At 35.7% G+C, this 18,006-nt stretch overlaps 1 protein-coding gene across 1 annotated transcript; it reads right to left on the bottom strand.

Annotated features, from left to right (window-relative positions):
- Positions 1-3,534: 3,534 nt before the first annotated feature.
- LOC104520214 (biorientation of chromosomes in cell division protein 1-like 1) lies at positions 3,535-17,460 on the bottom strand (the record flags this gene model as incomplete). Its single annotated transcript, XM_029086838.1, has 10 exons — positions 3,535-4,211; positions 4,980-5,123; positions 7,926-8,079; positions 8,526-8,610; positions 8,725-8,759; positions 13,875-13,950; positions 14,375-14,448; positions 15,457-15,541; positions 16,236-16,315; positions 17,373-17,460. Coding segments are annotated over 10 exons (930 nt in total), but the record flags the coding sequence as incomplete, so codon positions are not given.
- Positions 17,461-18,006: the final 546 nt, after the last annotated feature.

The raw sequence follows: 18,006 nt of genomic DNA on the forward strand, positions 1-18,006 counted from the left end.
GAGAACAAAAATCTACCAGTTAAAGTCACTCTTTACAATATAAACAGGTACAGCTCCAAGGAAATCAAATGCTGCTTTGGAAGGATATGTAGAAGTCACTCAGCGTATCGCAACTTCAGGGCAGCAGTTCTCTTCAGACCAGTAACTCTCAGCATCATGGAGGTCTCACTACCTCTTCCAAAAACAAGGAGTGACAACAGTCTGTGGTGACAAACAATCTTTTCCCAATGCAGAACTTGATAAAGGTACCAGACTGAGCATTTTTAGTGTTGACACCTAAGGCAGTATTGAACTTGCTTCATAGTGGACGGTCGTTGATAGTCACTATGACCAGGAGCACCTGCTGCTCTTGGTTGCCCAGTGTTATGGGACAAATTTTTACTGAATTTCTGAACAGGTGAAGGCAGCTCCAGAGAGTATGCAGCCTCTGAGGCATCAGGGCCAGAGGCTGTTCTGTACATGATGCCCTCAGAACATAGTCTGAAAGAGAAGAAACAGTGGACGTGTGTATTTGGGATGGATGTCACGGAATTAAAAAAAACCCAAACAAACCACAACTGAGAAGTAGATGTGTTACTGGGGAAGCTGCTGGAATAGAAAATTGAGGCATTCAGAGATCTGCCAGCATCAGCAAAAACTTTGCCCCAGCTTTTGAGTGCACCTACTGACTTTGGAAATTTTGCCAGTTGCAAGAGTTACAAGCTTGCCAGACCCATCAAAAAATAAAACTGCAAATTAACTTTTAATGGTGGCCCTTTAGTTGGTTTAAAAAAAACCAACAAACCCACCACCACAAAAAACCCCCAACCAAACAAAATCCATTTGTGTGATTTAAAATCTATTTGGTAGATAACCCCATGGTATCTTAGGTTGAAGACAATGAAGAGATATAAAAAACCTTTAAGTAGAATGCTCCAGAAAGTATTAAGGGATACTGACAACTAGCCAATAGTCAGCTGGTTAACACAGACCGCTGAGGTATGGTAAGCATGATTCAAGTTCTTGTTCTGTAAGGCTCAGCAGGGGAACTTGAACTCCATCTTCCATCAGGATGTCTCTAGTTCACTCAATATTTTAATATTCAGAGAAATGAAGGAGTTCCAAGAGAAGTAGGTGGAAGAAAAAACAACCACCATAACATTAAAAAAATAGCGAAGTGGTTTAGAAATGTATTTGGGTTGTGGGGTAGCTATGTTATTGCACTAAAGGTGGTAACAAACTGCCTTGAGCAAATCTCTCCATAAAACACTTTCAGGACATACTGTTCCATCATGGTACAGAACAGTATTTTTTTCCCTGAGCTCTAAATTTGCACTGGGTAGGAAAGTATAGTTGCATTATACATATGTCAAGGTTCAAGTTGGACAACAAGCCTAACTTCTGAACAAGATGGTTGTGCCTTCTGCACCTAAGGGAAAACTGATTCCTTACCCCTCTTCCTTCCTTGTGCTCAGGAAGGGCTCTGGTAGACAGAATGCATGAAAAACTTGGAAACTGTAAACATTCAGTGCCCAAGTTGTGCTTAAATATAGCAGACCACTACTGTACCTGTAAAGCATAACAGTAATTTAGAGAACAGGCACTTGAAACTATTAAGCAAAGAAAAAAAAAAAATCCAGACAAAGACTGACAGTGATGTGGCCTGGCAGAAACATCTATTTTGTTGAAAAGGAACAAGAAGATGCTGTTCTCATACCACCATGCAGCGAGTGAAGTGTGAGCAAGTTAACATAGTTTGTGGAACTGGCACTCCCCTCCTTTAAGTAAAAGGTGCTCTCCCAGTAGAAGATACTTCCTTTAATGCCTTCATATTATGGATTAATTTAATGAATGATCAAAGATACATTCCACAGACAAGAGCATTTTCCTAAATGTTATCCATCACTAAGGGGAATGATAGTAGAAGACCTTCTAAGCAGGTTAACTCTCATAGATTGTCATTTATCTTCAGGTTTGTATTTCTCTACTGTGATCATTAGACAACAGAGAGTGAAGAGGATCCAATACTTCGGAGCAGGAGCTTTGTCAATCATTGTAATCCATCAGAGGAGAGGTGCCTGTAAAACAGGCAAATATAAATTGTACTGTGGTACGAGAGGTACTACCAGCAGAGAGAGAGAAGAAGAAACAATGATAATGTGCAGTGGGGTGGGGGGCTTCCTTAGGAACCTCCTCAGCAATCTCACTACTGAATTCAGGTGTAAGGAAACAAAACCAGAACAGATGCAGGGGAGGACTCCAAATAGAATCAAAAGTCTAGAAAGTACCGATTGAAAACCAAAAAGTTCAGCCTGTTTAGCCTTACAGAAAAAAGGCTGAGAAGAAATATACAGTTTTGGTCTATGCATACTGCAGGGGACAAACAGGGAAAAAAAAAAAAAAAAGAAAAAAAAGAAAAGAGTCAACTTATCCTAAAACTGCATATGAAGTGCATAAACATTAGTGTTAGTAATATATAGGTATATATCAGCAGAATGTTAGCATAATATATATTAGTACAGCAGCAGAGTTAAGGTAGAAATAAAAAAGAGTAAACTTCAGACAAAGGAGTTTTTTTCTTTTTAGACTCAAGTTTCCTTAGGAAAAACATTATGTGGGCTCCTGCTTTTACAGTGTATTAAGCCTGGTAAATTGTTAGGTCCTTTCCATACTATTTATATACCTAAAATATAAGCACCTGTAAACACTTAAAACACACGAATCAGGGAAAGCTTACAGACATCGCTCCAACCAAATACATTTGTAAAAACAAGTTCCACAACAATACAAATAAAGGATAATAAAATATGGCAACTCAGATTTTTGGCAAACATTTTATAATTTTTATATAAAAATCTCAGTAAGAAACCAAGCAGAATATCTGACGGAAACATCTGCCTTACAACAAGTTCAAAAAAACTTCACAAAAGGAAAAAAGAGAAAAAAAAGAAAAAAGAAAAGTAAAATAATCCCCCCCCCGCCCCCAATCCTTTTTAATTATAAACCAGAATATCAACAAAACACTTAAAATAATCTCAGATTGTTTGGCAACTCATCACATCATAACAAGAGACACATTTGATCATAAGAAAAGTTTAACTTTATATACAATTTCACTTGAACATTTGCTCTTACCAGAGTTAATATACATTAAAAAAAAGAGTCTGGCAATAATACCAGGTTCTATTTTTAATACCTGTGTACAAAATGTAACATAAAATGCTGAAGCTCTATAGTGAGGAGAAGTGACATTTGATTTCAATGGGTCCCTCTTTGTTGAAACAAACAAAAAACAAAACCAAACCAAATACTAAAAGAATGGGTGTTTAGTTGCAAAATAAAACTGTTTCATTTCAGGGTGGTGTTGGCTGACTGTGAATAAATCTAACCTAATACTATTTATTTCTTGAGGTTGGTAGTAAATTCACAAGTGAAAATATAATCTAGTAAGATTACATTTTAAATTTTATACTTTGTCACAGATGTGAACAGAAAGGAGCCACGTCCCTTTCACTATGCTAAACTACTTTAATGCATGCGAGAAAAATACTTTACCAACTGGGCATATTTTAGAGAACTTCAGGTTTTAGCAGCCCTGGAGGAGCAGAGGGGAAGTTTCCTACTGACATCTGCATAGAATGTAAAATATATAATTAAAAAAACCTACGGTATATACTAAAGTTTACAGACCAATGCTTTCCATATAATAAATAAAATGTCCATTGTTGATTAGATTCATACGCAGAGTAAAATACAACCTATTTTTACAAGTTTATATACAAAGTGTATTAGTAGGCCCAGGGGTGCCTCATGGTTGGAAGCATCTGCATTAGCACGTCACATTGGGAAACCCCAACTTTCCAAGTCAGTGATAAAATATATAACTACTTTGTTTTCATTCAGATACAAAGTAAACTTATTTTTCATCTGAAATAAATGTACATAATATTCTGTATAAACAATAGTTTATAAAGCTGTTTAAAATGTAACTTAAAAGTACTGCATTGATTAACTTAGAGCTCTGAAACAAGCACGTGCAAATCCCTTTGCTTTAAAAAAAAAATAGAAGCACAGATGGTTTTTGTCTTTTGACTCTTTCGTGAACAGTACTATCTGGTAAAGATTATCGTTTTGCTTTCTTTAGTGGTGTCTCCTCTGTTTTCTGCTGGCCTTTTCTTCGTACCACTGTTGGGCTGTCTTCTCTTTTGCGCTTGGTAGACTGCACCTTTAACCTGAAAAGCATTAGTAATAACTATTTTAACAATGGTAGGATCTGCAAAACAAAAAAGGTGGTCAGACACAATCCTGTTTAGAGGATGGAATTTAACTGTCCATCTCTGATGAATTACCAGGATATATCATTTAAAAGCTTACTTCTAAAACATTATATACCAGCACAGACCATAGGGAGACCTTGCGCACTTCCATCACACTTAGCAGGGTACTGCTTACTAATCCTGCAAGTCTGAGAGTGCTCCAGATGTAGAATTTGGAGCTAGAGCTCTCCTCTTCCCCCTTACACTGTGATCTCAACTTAAAAAATTAAAAAGTGTACCAAGGAAGGAGGGAAACATTTTCAAAACTTGACATAAGGACTCTCAGAGTTTCTCCTCTTCTATAAGCTGATCTTAGAAAGATCTCTGAAGCATTAGAATCGTGACCATATGTTGCTTTAACCTGAACTACAGCTGCTCTCCTCCCCATTCAGAAAAGAATCACAACTCAAGTTAAAATACCGCATAACAGCACTTTCAGATTCTCCCAAAAGGTTTCTGAAGAAAGAAAAAATTCTAGTCTTCCAAATGTTAAAGAAAGGAAGAAAAAGAAAAAACGTAAACAGAAGAAAATCCTTTAAAAGCTTTTATATATCACAAGAGAACAGAACAGAGCAAAGCCAGACTGCTGTTCAGATTCTGAAGCAGAATATTACATATAGGGAAAGGATCAATGTAGTCTCTTCCAAAACAAATCAGTGAAGTGGATTCAACTTTAATACTTACTGTGTCAACGGAGGAGATTTATTAATTTTTGTATCACTTGGAGATCTTTTTTTTGCTGCTAGGTTCTGTTGTTTTCTAGGAGAAACTGAACTTGGACTGCCGCCTTTAGAAGTCGCACGTGTGGTTGGCTTGCTGGGCTGCTTTCTGTAATACAAAAGAATGATGAATGTATATATAACAAAATACTTCTACCAAGTCACTTTCTTGCATTCCAAGTGCAGAAAATTTAGACTGCACAGTATTTGCAACAAGTAAATCAAAGCTGCCAAAAGAAACAGTGAAAAAAAACATTTGCATGTTTCAAGATGCAAACTGCAATGCCAAGCTGTGTATTTTCATATCGAGGGTAGCATCAAAAGGCTACTTTATTGACAATATTTAGTACTTAACTAAATAAAAATCCTAGTTCCAAAAATCTGCAATACTGGTACATAAGTGTTCATGTTTAAAAAAACTAGCTTGTAGTACCAGCAGAGAAACAAAAGAAGCAAAGGTAAACAGGCTGCAGAAGAAAAGATAATTTGCTTATCTGGTGTGAAGAAAGAACTCATATTAGCTTCAGCATTCATCAGCTCAGAAACATGAGAAACTGGTTACTGATGATTAACTTCATAGTTTGGAAAAAAGGTTACTTAAGTGAGAAGAACTGATAAACCAGCAATGAAGAAGATGAAGAAGCAGCCCCTTAACACAGAATTATTCCCCAATGCTACTTATAAAATGCAGACTGTTTGCGGCACCTTAACAGAGAGATACTTTGTTACACTTGGAGCTAGAAAGACAGCATTGGAAACCTCATATACAAAACAAACAAACCTATAAATTTAAAAAACATATGCTTCCACAAGCAATCAGAATGAAAACACTAATATTTAAACTTTTATTACAATTTTAGAGTTAACAATTACACGAGACTAAAGGAAGTCCCTTTGCCTTTACTAAAATTGTTGTTCACTAAGTGGTAGTGGTAAACCTTCACAGTTTTTATTTAATGAAGACTACATAACAACTTTCTGATTCATCTCTCAACCTGTTTTTTTGGCTGGGACAGAGCTAGTTTTCTTCTTAGTGGCTGGAATAGCGCTGTGTTTTGGTTTCAGTATAGATTTGTTATAAGAAGAATGTTGATAACATACTAATGTGTTCAATTGTCGCTGGAAGACAAAGGACTTCCCAACTTCCCTGTGTTTTGCTACTTCGCAGGTGCAAGGGACTGAGGAGGGTGAAAATTAAAATTAGTAAACCTAAATTGGCATTTGGATATGCCAATGGGATATTCTGTATCATACAATGTCATGTTCAGTATATTCCTGAAGGTCTCTGTCTCTCTCTCTCAGGCTCTTGCTCCTCTGTGATTATGGTTTTGGTTTCAGGATTGCTGCTCCTGCAGGATCGTTATCCAGGAATGGGTGAGCAATTGAGCTGTGCAACACTCATTTGTATATTTTATTATTACTATTATTACCATTTTTGTTATAATTATTATTTTAAATTCTATTTTATTTCAGTTACTAAGTTGTTCTTATCACAATCTATGAGTCTCCATAGCCTTACCCTGCCAATTCTCTCCCCTATTCCCTGGGTGGGGGAAGAGGGAGTGAGCAGCTGTTTGGTATTTGGCTGCTAGCCAAGTGAAACCACCACAGCTCTGAAATGATGAATTCAAGACCACACTGTGAACAGTGCTTCAAATGGGCCCCCAAGGCTAACAAATAATACAATATCCTTAGGAATGAAGTAAATCTGATGAATGTACAGAAATCTCACTACAAACATAAAAACAAAACCTGGGCTATAATTCTCTTCTGCAAGGCAGCAGCATGAATTAAAACTTCCTAAAGCTGCTATCTTTCTTTGTTTCCACAACAAAGTCAAGAGGCTGAATCACAGAATCACAGAATGTTAGGGATTGGAAGGGACCTCGAAAGATCATCTAGTCCAGTCCCCCTGCCGGAGCAGGAACACCTAAATAAGATCACACAGGAAGGCATTCGGGCGGGTTTTGAATTTCTGCAGAGAAGGAGACTCCACAACTTCCCTGGGCAGCTTCTTCCAGTGCTCTGTCACCCTTACTGTAAAGAAGTTTCTTCTCAAGTTTAAGGGGAAACTCCTGTGTTCCAGCTTGTACCCATTGCCCCTTGTCTTATCATTGGTTGTCACCGAGAAGAGTCTGGCTCCATCCTCGTGACATTCGCCCTTTACATATTTATAAACATTAATGAGGTCACCCCTCAGTCTCCTCTTCTCCAAGCTAAAGAGACCCAGCTCCCTCAGCCTTTCCTCATAAGGGAGATGCTCCACTCCCTTAATCACCTTCATGGCTCTGCTATAATTCAGTTTGCCTAAAAAAAGGCAGACCTATGCTAATGGAGTTGAAGAATGGCTGCTTGAAAACAGAACTCTTCCTACCACACTAGTCTTTTGCAGCAAAATTGCTTTCTGAGCTTAGAGATCACCATACGAGAAATTAAACCCTCCAGTACTGCAGATTCACGTATTTAACTTGGATAGTACTTGGGAAAAAGAAATGGGCATGGATAATTATATTTTCACCTTGTTCCAACCCCAAATATCAAATGGTGAATTGCACAGTCAAGTCAGAGGTCCCTTTTTACCTATCAGAACTAAGTGCCTTTAGACTCAACTACTGAGTCATCACTAGGATGAAGACTGTCAACAAGATCAATTCTTACCTTCTGACATATTCAAATATCTCTTTTGAGACCCTAACAGTTTTCCCACCTCCTCTTTTGTCTGTTCACCCTTAGAAGAGCAGTACAAGTATTAGAACCAAAACTATTGGGGAAACTCTCATTTTAAAAAAAAAAAAAAAAAAAAAAAAAAAAAAAAAAAAAGGCAGCAAAAATCACCTGAACAAATCAACCCCACAACAATTAAGAACAATGTAGAAAAAAGCCTGCTATTGGTGTCTCTACACATGGTTACCTTTGAGCCTCTAATCTTGTGGCTGATCTAGTTGTGGCCCCGGAATGTGCTTCATCATCTTCCTCATCATCCTCTTCCTCACCTTCCTCCTGCTCTTTTAGTTCATCTTCAGAAGATGTCAATTTCCGACGTTTTCTTTCTGGCTCCAGTGTTTCTGCCCATGTAAAATTTTATATATCTGCTATAAGTTTCCAAAAGCCCTCCAAAAGGATATGGACACTTAGTTTAGAAAAGGTATTCTATTCACAAATCCCACTTTAAGTAAGTAATTTTCCATTTCCTTTATGCTTCAACATTTTTAATTCACACTTGTTTGACTTAATCTTGCTAATACATTCACCATAGTTTACTTATGCTGCTCGTAGCCAGAATTCATAGAAAATTCATGAGGCTTTATAGAAGCATCTGGGATGTAGCAATTCTGACATGAGATTACAGCAATTTACACATATTTACATAATATTTACACTAGCTGTAACTCAATGATTTTTCCTCAAGAAAGGAAAATTGAATAAAGCTTATCTTGTTGCTATTAGTAAACAGAAAGACACAGTAATATCGTCCCATTCTGTCAGGAGTAGAACAGTTTCATGTTTTTACCAGTTTCCTCTGATTGAGCCAGAGAACGCCTGGGCTTTCTCCCCCTTTTACGCACAATCATTTCTGCTTTCTCAGCTTCATCTTCCTGAAAAAATAAAATGGAAGCAAGTAAGACAAGAATAATTTAATTTAAATAGAAGACAGATATTTTTCATTACATCCTGCTTATAAACTTACAAATTAAAATGGCTGCACTTACATTTGTTGTTTCTTTCTTATCAGATATGTCTGTACCTAAAACCAAGGAAAGAACAAAACTTAATCCTGAACTTCAAATCTTTTGATAACCAGTTTAAAAAGGAGTTCTTCTGAACACCATCAACTTTGCATATACACCACAGCAGCTCAGAAATCCAAATTTAAAGTCTGTATCTAATTTAGAATATGGGTTTGTTGTGTTTTTTTTTTTTTTTTATATACAGAGACTGACACTTTTTTTTTAAAGTAGTAGATATTTATATGACTGACATTATTTATTGCTTTGTGGCATAAGCTGTTTTGTTTTAATAGAAAAGCAGAAGTTACTTACCCCTTTCAACTACTGTCAACCAATTACAGAAACACAGAAAAACTTAGCTTGGAAGGGGCTTCTGGAGGTCATCTAGTCCAACCTCCTGTTCAAAGCATGGTTAAATTAACTGATCTGATCATAGTGCTCAAGATCTTGTTCAATCCAATTTGAAAGTCTCCAAGAACAGGGTCCCTCCAGGCAATCTATTCTAGTGCTGAACTATACCCATGGCTAAGCACCAAGATGGCTGTAGTTCAAAAAGACAGTATTTAAAACCCATCTAATACCTGGTATGCAAATTACATCACTTTCTCTGCGAAACTACTTCTTACTTCCAATTCAGTACTTCTTACAGACTGGCCTGTGTATGTTAAATACATTTATAACTCCACAATCCATGCCTCAACTTGGCCTCTCTCTGTGGTAGACGCTTACCACTTCTACCCTGACTAACTCTATGATAAGAAAGAGTTTTGACAACACTTTTGAGCTTTGTCAGATGGAATTATCTGCAACACTGCAAGGATAAAAATTCTTAGCAATAGGAGAGAAGCAACCTAAACAAAAGAAAGTGTTTATACCCTTCTGCCCTGCCATAAAATTGCTGCCTATTTTTGTTTTCTGAAAGCTACACAAAAGATGACAAACTCTAAACCCACTATCAGTTAGACTGATAGAACAAACAGAAGAATGTCAATGCAACAGATCAAAAATAGATCTCAAAGAGCAGAAACATATTCTAAAATTCACACACAAGTTTTTTGTTTTTCCTTTGTTAAGGTCATGGGGAAAAACTTTTACACAAAAGCAAATGAAATATAAATATGTTTAACCATTCAGTAAAGAAAAGCAGTAAAACCTAGGACTGTCCACTGTATTAAGTATTTTACACAAAATAAGCCTAACATATAACCAACATTTATTAGTTCTGTTGTGTTCAAAAACCAGATACTTCAAAATTCTGGCAAATTTGTAGCAAAATGTTTTTTGATTGAAGAACACTCCATAGAAGCACAAGACAGGCGTTTCTTAATAGACACAATCCTCTCTTTAGGATGTGAAAATGTAGTACTTTCGCCTCAAGACAAGTATAAAAATAATAAGCTATAGTTTTTAAAAATCTTACTAACTTTGCAGCAGCAACCACTGGTAAGGGCAAAATAATTTTAGTTTCAAGTTCAGTGTCAGTGTTAAGGGAAGATTCTGCCTTCAGAAACCAAATACCTCTTAACTGTATGAGTTGCACTGACTGAAAAGAAACTCTCTGCTTCCCATTCTATATGCAAGTCTGTCCCTATCGCAAACCCTTATGCAGAACATCCAGAAATTACTAGAATTAGCAAACTACACACAGGAATCCCACTTTATTTTCTTTTCACTGCCAGGGGTTTTCAACTCCTTTTCTCACATGAGTGCTAACATACGATAAAAAAGTTTAACAGAATATTTCATACACTTTATACATTCTTCTTAATATTGCTGTGACATCAACATCCTTTTACCTGAAAAGCAAAATGTTACTTAACACACTAAATTAAGCTTTAAGTACACAGTCAGGTGCCTGCCCTTTTGAATAAAAAGCAAACCTGAATGCACTTTTACACCTTTCCCACATTCTTGTCTGTTCCCTTTGCAGTTGATAGAAACCAAGTACCACAAAACCAGCTGACCCTCCAGAGACAATTCTGAAGCATATGAATTAAAGCCGACATTTTAACAAACGCGGAGAAAATAGGAAATAGTCCATATGTGCAGTGCAGCCAGATTAATATCTCTGTAGAAACCAAAACTTTTGGAAACTCCAGAAGATTTGAGTTTTTTTTTAAACCCCTTTTCTCACATGAATGTTAACTTATGATGTTACGTCAAAAAGACTTTTCTCAGGTTTGTTGCATAAATGCTTATATTTATTTACAAACCATTTTTAACCTGCCTTTCAAGTTCATCTGCTTGGATTTCATTTCATCTGAATGGATTTTAAAGTCTATTTTATGAATGGTTTATGAATTAAAAAGACACATTTAAACAACCAGTGCAGTTCAGAGTCCATACACACGAAAAATTAACTATGCCATCTAAAATTCACCAAAGTTTGACCTCCTACAAATCACAGATGTTTGAATAGGAAAGAGAAATAGAAAAGTATCTAATTTTATTTGACTTTAGTCTGAAGCACTAAAAGTACATTTCTGAGCAAAGTTAAGTGATCCTCTTCTAAAGATCTTACAGCAGTTGTGAAGGGGGAAATATCTCCTCAAGCTACCACTAAGCTCTTCAGACACATATCCACATATAATCCAGTTAAGTGAACAAAATTTGAAATTTTAAAAGTTAATGTAGTAAGTGTGACTGATAGTCACCGTATGAAAGAAAATAAGCAGAAATGGAAAACAGTCTCTAAGAACAAGTTTGATGGAATAGCTACCTGCCTCTGAAGCTCTGCCATGTGCCTATCCACACAAACAAATTACTTGGTATATTCTGTAATGCATTACTCAACAATTTACAGCGCTGCTGCATCTTTGAAGTAAGTTCTTATCAAGCTGCTCTTTTTTAAAATTAAAACTCAGTAGGAATTACAGACAAGTTTTCACTGTTCTTCAGTCTTCACTTTACTCAGATGTTTTCATACGTTGATAATACTGACTACCAGAGGTGATGTTTAGGAAGGACTCTCATGATTTTCTTGAAAATCCTCTTCTAATTCTTACATCTTTTGTTTTACTTGTTAAAGCAGATACGATTTGCTTACCTGTTTCAGGTATTTTTCCTCTACTCACAAAGATAGGAAACTGCAGCTGAAAAAAAAAAAAAAGTGTTTTTCTTAATTTAAAGAAAATCAGAAAAATCCAGGATTGTATTACATAAACACAGAAACTTGCTCCCATTCATAGTAGGACATATCTGCAAATCTAGAAAACATGAACATTCTAATGAGCATACAGAAAGTCGGTATTAAGTTTCTTAATAATAGCAAGCATTTTTCAATTTACAGTAAAAATTTGAAATGAGTCAAATCAGCCCCTAAACAAAAGAAATCATAGTAGTTTCAGTAACCTAATTGACACTAAAGTAATTGCAATAAAAATAACAAAGTTAAAAACAGTTTAAGTCAAATACATTTCTGAAAATTTAATTATCAACAATACAACAAAAGTTCAGTGCAGTCAATTTATGTAGTAACACATACAGATTTGCAGAATTATAAATCACCAGAATTTTGTATTTATTCAGAATGCAGAAAGAGCTACGTATAATTACGTAGTCTCCTATGAGGACTGTCCAAAAAAATACAGTTGCTTTCATCACCAGCTACCCTAGGATGTCTATGCATCTTTGAAGTAGCAACATGTTCTCAAAGCAGCCTAGGGAAAACTGTCATGAAAAGATAGTATCTCACCCTTACAGAACCATTATCTCAGATGGAGGGCAGATATCGCTCCTCCTGGAGCCAGCCTGTAACTGACTGACACACCCATCAGTCATCACTAAGAGGTACAAGACCTTTAAAAGAGTCGAACTAGAACAAGATGATTCTGTTCCAGTACTGAGGGTCCCAAGTTATATCTATTTCTGAGGGGAATTTAAAAATTAGTTTTAATTCTTATTTGAACACAAACAAACCAACCCCCCAAAAAACAAAGCAAAAAAACCCCAAACACCAAAAACCACACCAGTTCAACTTATTTTTGATTAAATTTATATTGGGGGAAAAAAAAAATTGATAAGGAAAGATTAGGAATTCAGAAGCAAAACTCCACCAGACCTGTAGAAGGGATAGGACTTAAATGGCTGCCTGAAATGCTGCAGGGATAGAACAAGCAGGGACAAGAACTCCTGCTGTCTATAGCCTAGGTAAATTCTCAAGACTTCTGACACCCATGCCAGTTGGCATTTCACCAGGCAAGCAGTCAGAAAATGAGTTTCAGTACAACTTCTTTTTTAAAAAAGATCACCCCTTTCTAAGCCGTAACATTCCTGACATACAGGAATTCCCAAGAGAGGAGCCTTCCACCAGAATAAATCCAACTAGTTGAACTCTGTACAAATATCCTGATCCATTACTACTCTAATCCAACTGGATTACAGAAACACTGCCAACAGAATACTTTTTTAGCAGTGAAAGTACTTCATGGGATTAAGAAATTAATATCCTGCTGAGCTTTAAAAGATAGAGCTCTGAGCTTCATGAGTCACTAGCCAGCATGTCTCTATTTTCTGAATACACTGTACACATTGTAATCTAGATAGTACAAATGCGTTACACAATATTTTATTTTACAAATATTGAGAGTTACTATAAGCTATTATTATTATAAGGTTCACTAGAGAGAAAAAAAAAAAATCTCAAGTTTTCAAACTAAGTCACCCTTGATCTCCAGGCCAAAATTACTCTCAGCACAAATTAGAAGACGTGCACAATCAGAATTTCACCCTGCGCACAGGTATATTGCTAGCCAGTGTAATACTCAGATTTGTACTAAGTATGTTGTACTAAGTTTGATTCTGCCAGGTTATTTGCTGTGCTCTGACTTAACAGTATATTTTGCTTACAAAGCTCAGTTATATTAGGAGATACTATTAATAGTTTTTGTTTGCTTAGACTGAACTCAACTATCAAGTTTTCCATAAGATGTTTCTGAAATACTGTTAAATGTTAAACAGATAAATGGCTCTTGAATTACTGTGTTTAAATGCACCCAAACAAAATAAAGGCACTTACATTCCCAGTGCTCATATCAGCTTTTGACTCCCCACCTGAGGGAAGAAATACGAATTCAGAACTTGAACATCACTGTTTTCCTTGTTTTTCCACGCAAGTATTATGAACTACTTACCACCAGGCTGTACAGCTTCAAGAGGGTATTTACGGGGCCTTCCCCTTTTCCGTTTCACTATTACAGGCTGATTTTCCTATTAAAAGTAAAGGACAAAAATATTTTAGTTACTGTAATTGACATTTAGCATTTGAGCAATATAATACAAAGATGATAGTGTCAGAAGTAGTGCTCGTCAGTTTAAAAATATTGATGAAGCAGGTTCCATAGGAAAAGGCACCACTTGTCATGAAATCCATTGATATAGCTGAAAAGAAACAACTGCAAGTACTATTAAATGTAGGAAGAGAGTTACTTCTACTTCAGTTATCAACCACTGATGTCCTGTGGTCTATGAGTTTCTATTTTTTGACACGAGTCTTTGGTACTTCACAGTACCAAACATAAATTTTCACAGCTATTTCTGTGTTGATGAAGTTAAAGTTTTAATATTGCTGTCAACAAAATACAAAGACGTTATTTTCAGTGTGAACTTGCATTATCTCAGTTAGTTAACTCACCTCTGGAGAATTTTCATTTGATTCTAGACCATGTTTTTCTTTTTCAGACATTTCCTGTTCAATGGTAAATTCATCTTCACACATAAAAAAAAAAATCAAGAAAGAAATTGTACACCTTTGTTTTATTAGACAATGGCACAAGCCACAACTTCTGCACTAAAAGCATTATTTCATTCTGTAGCCCAAAATTACCTAAAAACACCCATGAGAAATTAACACTATTTACCTTGTAGCAACAACATATTGATCTCAAATGTTTCCCTAACACTAGATGAGTTAGACAGGTTTTCTAATTTAAGGTAAAAACAAAAGCTCAAGAGTGTGACTGACTGTACAATGCTAAGATAAATACAAGCCACTGTTCAATTTTCTCCCATGTTACATGAAACAGGAAGCTAAAGATGCAAGGTCATTGCAGAACAGTTTCAGACTTGTCAACATGCTCACTGAAGAGAGAAAACTATTAATAGGTCCAACTCACATTAGGGAAGATAGTCAAGAGTGTTCATACAAAGACAGACTAAAGTTACAGCAAAGCCAATATTAACACTGTGGACACATCATCTTTTATTATTTATTTCAGTGCAATTAATAAGTCACCTACGACAGTGCAACTTGTGCACTCTTTCCTGGTTGGTTTCTCTACAGAAACAAATAGGATTGATTTTGATGGTGAATATGTAATGGCTTTTTTCTATGGAAGGACGCCTCTTATTTGTGGTCAGTTAGGAGAAGTTCTTCTTGTCACATACCCCAACTGTGCTATTTCCCTATCCAGCTGCTTATTTCCAATTAGCTTTCCTACCTAAGGTACACACTGAAGCAATAAGAGTATATGGGTGATAGCACAGCAGAAGCATAAATCTGCTCTCACCATTAAAAGAACTAGGATTAATGCATTATTTCATAGCAGTAACAGAACAGACAGCAACTAGAGAATATACACAAGTATGTGCTGTCATCAAAGTTGCTGGTATCAAACTGGGATCAAGTTCCTAACTTCTCTCAGAATCATTCAAATGAAAATAAATTAGCATTCAGTATGGGTTTTGAAAATCACCCACAATGGGCAGTTTTATTACCTTTTTCTTCCATAGTACTTTCAAGAGGTGCATGTTTTACATCAGTTTCTTTGGATACTTCTGTTGTATCGCCTGAAATAACTTCCTACATTATTTTGAAACAACAAAGAAAAGAACATCTTACTACAAATTAAAGATCATTACCAGTTACTTATACTAAGAAAAAAACCCAAAAACAAGCCACCACACAAAAAACCCACCACACCTTAATACACAAGTAGTAATTTAATTCATCAAGATTTTGCAATGCCTTTTAAAAACTCTGATGCTGAGAAGCTTCATCAAAATCAATGGGTGAGATAGTCCCAAATTTTCTGTATGTACTCTTAGAAGGAACGTCTATTTTGTCCTGAATTCCTGTTTTGACCTAGAAGGGATCAGTGCAAACCCAGAACTCTGGTGAAGTCTGATGCCCTCCTGCAGATCTCAGATCAGTGTGACCACGAAGATGCTGAACTGACTGGATACCTGGGATCCAACAATGCTCCATGTGATCCCAGGTTCCTAACTATTGTGCAAATCGGTCTACCACAGCTCAAATGGATTCAGGTGCTGTGCACAACAGCACAGATCCCTTTTTTCAAAAAATTGTCTCCCCCTTGAAAAGTGACTATTGTTTCTATAGTCAGTTATTTTGTATTCAAGACAATGCAGAAGTAGTTTACAGTTAACCATGTAAATATCTCCCAAAATAAACTGCTACAGAAATAAAAACTTAAGACTTCCATCCTGTTTACACTACGACTACAGAACATTAAGAAAACTGTTCTTGAAAATACCTTGATGTTATCAGGTTTCGTTTTGGAACACTGACTTTGTTCATCATCTTTTCTCACATCCTGAGTGCTCAATTGGTTGTCTGCAAAAACAAACAACAGCTCAAGTGTTAAGAAAAGTGCCTTCTGAATTTGTCAGATTTTGATGCCACTTTTATATCAGCTCATCATTAGCGTGACTCAAAAGATTCTGAAAAGCAGCATCTTATTTACAAAAATATGAACAGAAAGTTATGCTAAATGTTCTGTGAAAAGGGAAAAGAAAAAGACTTCCATGTTTCTTGTATGTTACCAGTCAGGTTTGGGTTTTTTTTGTTTGTTTGTTTTTAAATATAAGCTCAAAATGTAAATTTGACAGGTACAACATCAAGAAATAAAACATCAACTTTAACTTCAACTCACCCAGAGACAGAGAAAGCAGTTAATGCTATATGGGACAGTATAATGAATACAGCATGGCTTCTAATTATCCCTTCATCAAACAAAAATTCTTAGAAGCAGAATAAAAACTGATATTAAAAAAGACATTAATTAATTATCTTTTTTTTTTAATTGTTCTGATGCTAAAAAGACAAAATCGGTTGAGGTCAGAACTTGAATACATATTACATAGTCTCGTAAATATTCTGACAACAAAACGTCTAACTTATTTTTAAATTAACTTTATCTAACTTTAACTTAGAAATATTTATGTCATTCAATGGACTGACTTCTCACTTTTTGCTTCTATACAGATAAAAGGTTACACTAAAACTTAGTTCTTTCCAGTCTAACAGAAGGAAACATCCAGCCTGGAAAGCCTGTTGAATGGCCTCTGATGATCACCTTTCCTCAGCTTTATATTCCTTCTCTGTGTTTTATTTAAAAATGATAAAATTAGTAATTATTTTAAATACTAAACAAACAGTTTGTTCACTTACCATCAAAAAAGCTACTACAATACTCTTTTGTGCAGTATTAAATTTGTTACCATATTTTAATCAAATATATTACGTGTAATATTAAAAGCTGTTTTAGGAAGAACAATTACTTTGGCGTTTGGAAATCCCCATAATCCATTTTTTCATCCAAAATACCATGTTATGGTCTGATCACAGAAGAAAAGTTTTACACAAATTCGTGTAGTTCTGTATCACTTACATTCTTCTTTATCCATTGCTCCCGAAGATTTACATTGTATTCCTCTATATCTATGTTCTTCAGTTACCTGGGCATCCAAGTTTTCCACCTAAACATACAACACAAATAAAGGTAACTCTTTACCTTCTTTTTTCCATAAAGTTTTTGAACACAGAAGGGAGAAAGTTTTTGCTACTTGCTACTTTCAAGTACAACATACATGAAAATGTGAAGTAGCAGTATTACAAAAGCAAATTATTTCTAGAGCTCAAGTAGTGTTACTACGATAGGACAGCATCATGAAAGAACTTTAGACTCATAGTATTTTCAGAATTTCTTATTAATATTTTTCATTAAAACAGTCTCCATTTTAGTTAAGCACCCTACTAAGCGCTTCAAAAGCAGCTTACCATGGCAAATCACACAAAATATTTTTGGATTTAAAAGGACACTCTCAAAGGACACTCTCCTACGTACAGAAACAGAAGTAGTATCTAACTAGCACCAGAAATGTGGCCAACCAGCATTATAATATAGTAATAAATAACTTTACTACTCAATTTTAAGAAACCACAAACATATTTTTTAGTCTGTCATCTGTGTTTAAATGTCTTGTTTCTGCTTCATAGGAAACAATTTATATTTGCAACTTTCC

The sequence above is a fragment of the Antrostomus carolinensis genome, unplaced genomic scaffold, assembly GCF_000700745.2.
Source record: "Antrostomus carolinensis isolate BGI_N321 unplaced genomic scaffold, ASM70074v2 scaffold14799, whole genome shotgun sequence".
In the NCBI taxonomy this organism is placed as follows: Eukaryota; Metazoa; Chordata; class Aves; order Caprimulgiformes; family Caprimulgidae; genus Antrostomus; species Antrostomus carolinensis.